Source organism: Lipophrys pholis (genome assembly GCF_963383615.2).
Source record: "Lipophrys pholis genome assembly, chromosome: 13".
Taxonomy (NCBI): domain Eukaryota; kingdom Metazoa; phylum Chordata; class Actinopteri; order Blenniiformes; family Blenniidae; genus Lipophrys; species Lipophrys pholis.
Genome location: NC_137632.1, coordinates 11,338,235 through 11,342,993, shown reverse-complemented (window position 1 = coordinate 11,342,993; position 4,759 = coordinate 11,338,235). Strand labels below are relative to the sequence as shown.

At 43.2% G+C, this 4,759-nt stretch overlaps 1 protein-coding gene across 1 annotated transcript in view; it reads left to right on the top strand.

Annotated features, from left to right (window-relative positions):
* The first annotated feature begins 3,088 nt into the window (after positions 1-3,088).
* sox21b (SRY-box transcription factor 21b) overlaps positions 3,089-4,759 on the top strand; it is a 2,276-nt gene continuing 605 nt past the window's right edge. The window contains exons 1-2 of the mRNA XM_080478905.1: positions 3,089-3,343; positions 3,518-4,759. The exon at positions 3,518-4,759 is cut by the window's right edge and continues 605 nt beyond it. Of these exons, the coding sequence (XP_080335031.1) occupies positions 3,533-4,276 (744 nt within the window). The 5' untranslated portion in view covers positions 3,089-3,343; positions 3,518-3,532 and the 3' untranslated portion in view covers positions 4,277-4,759. The remainder of the gene's footprint in view (positions 3,344-3,517) is intronic.

Here is a 4,759-nt window from a genome sequence, read left to right as displayed (position 1 = left end):
ATCATAATACTAATCATGCCTTTGCTTAAATTTTGAGCTAAATAATTGAAATATTTTTGGTCCAGCTTTGTGTTGCTTATCCACAAGACCAAATCCTTAATCGAAAAATCTGATTTTACAAAAATAAATAAAAATGGAGCAGTTAAACGAATATGTCAGGGTAAATGAGAATCATCCGAAACACGGTTGAGGACTAGAAGACTCCACTGTGGAGGTGCGTTTATCGTTTCCCTCTTGGCTCGCCCGCTTGAGAGGAGCCACAGCTGAAAGCGAAGGGGAAGATCCAGGCACAGCTATGATCAGACAAGCAGAAAGAAACCAAATCAGGTACACAATCAGGAGCCCTCCCTCTGCCTTTCTGCAAACCTCCCCGATAATGAGCAAACTTTCATGTGGCAGTAAATACTCTTCACTCTGTGGGGCTTGAAGTGGCAAACAGAAGATATTGTTGTTTACCCCTCACTTGTTTCCCAGTCAAAGAAAAGCAATCTGATAGCAAGAGGTCAACTTGTGTTCCCTTGAAATCAATTTATTTTTAAGACTTGATTCCTCTCCCTCCTCCTCTGTTGGGAGAATAACAGTAAACTCTTTGAAAAGAAGGAGGAGGGAGAGCACATATCCTACAACATTACTTACAGATGAGGGCTTTTTATGCAAACTGGGATTATCCAAGGACCCTCATCAAGTCACTCCATAATTTGTTGCGCTTTCTCCCAGACTTAGTGGAGTGTTGAGCAGACTAAACTGTTTGGTGCTATCATAAAGATGCTTGCACCTCCAGGGGCTCCTATTTCAGAGTGATGGCTTTAGCACTTTAGAGTGAACTGTGTGCGATCTCTCCGGGTAGGAAAATGTCCCCATGGGCTTGTTGTTGCTGCTGTCTGCCTTCTATTTGCATGATATTTTTCTATTCAGTCTTATCATCAGTGTGCTGTGAGGTGGGAGTGCTGGCTCCGTCTCAGAGGCTGGACCCAGGCTTTATCGGCAGGTAATTCTCCCACTCTCACTAACTCATGTTGAATTATTTAAGTGTTATTTCTAGAACCCAGGCGCAGGAAAAAAGAGGGGAAAAGCACAACCCGAAATGTTTGTTTCTGTCACTATTATTTTAATCGTATCTTAATTACATTACAAAAAGGGGGGGAAATGGATGTTTTCTCTGGCAGTAAGTAATAAACAGTTTTGTGAAATAGATCAAACAAATCTTGACAATTTTCTGAGCAGCAGACATCCTGGATGGTTGCACCTGCACCCGTTTTTAGGCCCTTGCATCATTTCAAATAGGCATTATTAAAACAGAAGCGATGCTTAAGCAGCAAACGTTCATACATTTACGTTTTTCTCATAGAAAACAAACCAATATAGGTTAGATAATTATAATATTAAAGAAGACTGAAATGAGGAATTCCGATAGGATAGAATGTCTGAGGGCCCACTGAAAGCGTGCACATGCGGCTCCCGATAGGAACTTTCCACCGTGGCACAGTCATACAATTTATATAAATGTTTGCACGTTTGTGTCATGAGACTCGCGTGCTCCCGTGGAGTGAGTGGAGCGCCTCATTCGCAGGAATGTTATCGAGGTGAATGACAAGCCGACAAGAGGGGCGCACGGTGCTGAGAGATGCTGCGAGTCAATTGAGGCTGCAGGTTTGTCTCTCATCTGCTCGTTTTGGCGCGGATCATCTTCACCTTGTCAGGTTTCCTCTTTGAGACAAAGGAGCGATCCCTCAGTGAGCCTCTTCCTCCGATGTACCGGGACAACACTAATCCTTGTTAACAGAAATTCTTAAAAACAATCTGCAGCTTAACAAGAGAAAGAGAAGAAAGGGGCGCTGTGTCTTGCAGATTGCGCATCACTTCAGGTCATCACTGAACTTTTATCCCGATATTATAATAATAATAATAATAATAATAATAATAATAATAATAATAATAATAATAATAATAATAATAGAATAATAATAATAGAATAATAATAATAATAATAATATAATTCAACACGATATATTGTGTGAATTGCAGATTAGGCTGCACAGTTAAAAGGACAACAGTGACGTGAATTGAATTTAACTTCAATTGATGTCCTAATTTAAACGCCTGCACCCACATCCTTAATTCGTATTAATAATAATACTCTTCGATAGAGCCCTTCTATTTCCTTTTTTTGTACATATACAATTATGTACAACGGAGAAGGTGGCAGAACAAGCCACTTAAACCTACAATTTACTCAACAGGTCCTGCAGATAACTGTAATTGCTTAGTTGAATATTCCACAACCTCATTTCAGTTGTCGACTCGCTGCCCTTGGGAAAGTCCTTTGAAGTAAAAGTGAAAAGGGGGGATTTCAGGAAAGTAATTAATTTCACCAAGCGCGATTAGAAACACTTCAGACCTCCTCTTACGTTTGCTTATTTACTACAAATACCACAATAGTCAGAAAATTAAAGAAGACGTTCTTTACCTTGCGCGTCGTCTTATGCGCACGCTACTTTTCAATGGCAGTGCCACCCATGGAGAGTGGATGAAAGGTGGGAGAGTGACTCTGTCTGAGCCTGGTGGAATTGTCAAAAAAAAAAAGAAGACAAATGAACTCGAGAGTAAGAGGCGATTAGGCGTGTAATGATACTTTTCGGCTTCTTTTCTTATTAGGAAAAAAAAAAAGCTACAGTGTGCGCGTATTTTTAATGCGTCTGATGGCTCAGATTGAATACAAGTTGAGTGTGCTTCAGCAATGCGCACCTGTCTCCCTGCAGTCACTTTCCCCCCAAAATCTGACAGTGCAGCCTATTAGTGAAGGGCTCGCACGTGCTGCCATCCTCAGGTATTTCCGGTAAACATGCGGATAAATGACTTTAATTGTTGTTTCAAGCTGCTCATTAGAATAAGTGAGACGATTATACAAACGATTCTATACAACAATTGGGGACGTATAGGCATCTAAGTGTTAAATAAAGATATAAAACAGGAAATAGATTCACCCTTCAAACCCAGTGTAGAATGTGAAAAAAAGAAAAAGAAAAAAGAAAAAAAAGGTCTAGCATTCGCTAGTGCGCATGCGCCAGATGCACTTTCACTACCTGCCACACAATCCAGTATTTCACATGGGGCAGGCGGGAGTTATCATCCACTTGCGTGAATGCTGCTGCTGAGTGCTGGTTGACAGTCTCAGGCGACCAGAGGAAAACAAGACGCTGTTTTCTCCCCCTGCATCCTATTTACTGAAGGCGTGATAGATGCCACCATGAAGCAGGAAACATTGGAGCACTCGTAAGGACGCTTCTGCCACCTGTACTTTTTTGAGGATCGTCAACGCCGCGATGAAGAATTAAAGATTTAAGTAAGTAAACGCATTTCGGAACTGAGACCGCTACACGGGTCTTCAATGAACACAATATGAATGAGTCGTATTTAAACTTTGTGAGCTCATCCTGTGCGTGATTGCCGTTGGTGTTCTTTGCAAGTTCTTTGCACTTTGACTGAATATGTTTTGTTTTGTTCTTTTTGTTCTTAGAGAGTTTGTGTCGACATGTCTAAACCGATGGATCACGTTAAGCGCCCGATGAATGCTTTCATGGTCTGGTCCAGAGCCCAGCGAAGAAAAATGGCTCAGGAGAACCCCAAAATGCACAACTCCGAGATCAGTAAGAGATTGGGAGCGGAGTGGAAACTTCTCACCGAGTCTGAGAAGAGGCCATTCATCGACGAAGCCAAACGACTGAGAGCGATGCACATGAAGGAACACCCAGACTATAAATACAGACCGAGGCGGAAGCCCAAGACGCTGATGAAAAAAGATAAGTTTTCTTTCCCGGTGCCCTACAATCTAGGGGAGCACGACGCGCTCAAAGTTAACGGGCTTTCCGCTGGAGCACTTTCCGACTCTATCCTTGGGAACCCAGATAAGGCGGCAGCCGCTGCTGCAGCCGCCGCCGCCAGGGTTTTCTTCAACCCAGCCATGTCCACGAACCCCTATTCCTTTTTCGACCTGGGATCCAAGATGACCGAGCTTTCCCCACCTTCGTTTCCGTACGCGTCTCCTCTGGGCTACCCGCCGGGAGGCGCGGCTTTCCCCGGGACTGGCGGTGTCGGTGGCGGGACGCACACCCACACTCACTCTCATCCGTCCCCGGGAAACCCAGGCTACATGATCCCGTGTAACTGTACGGCCTGGCCCTCAGCAGGACTCCAGCCGCCCTTAGCATACATCTTGCTTCCAGGGATGGGAAAACCTCAACTTGAACCGTACCCCGCGTATGCTGCGGCGTTATGATAGGCCCACTCTGGACTTCTAAGAAAATGAAATGTGAAATCAAAACAAGAGACAGAAAGAGAGAAAAAAAAAGCTATTCATGCAAGAGTTTTTATTATGCATGCACAAACTTGTACATGTGATGAAGTGCTCGTCGTCTCAGATATCACATGTGTATGTATATTGATTAATGCCTTTATCTAAGGTGATGCTTATTTAGAGAACTCTCTAATCTATTATTACACAGCCATCACCTGAATCACTCAACCCCCGAGGAAAAGAACTCCAGGATGGCAGACATGCACACATTTTAGGGGTATCAGAGCATAGATTGCCCTTGTGAAACGTCATTTTGAAAGGTACCCTGTTCGATTTCTATCTTTTGCACCTGCTTGACTAACCTGTTGGAATCAAGTGCAGCATATACAATGACCACTCTAATAAGGATTACAACGTTTTCTCACAGATCGGTTGTTGTATGGTTACAATTCATGGATCAAGGAG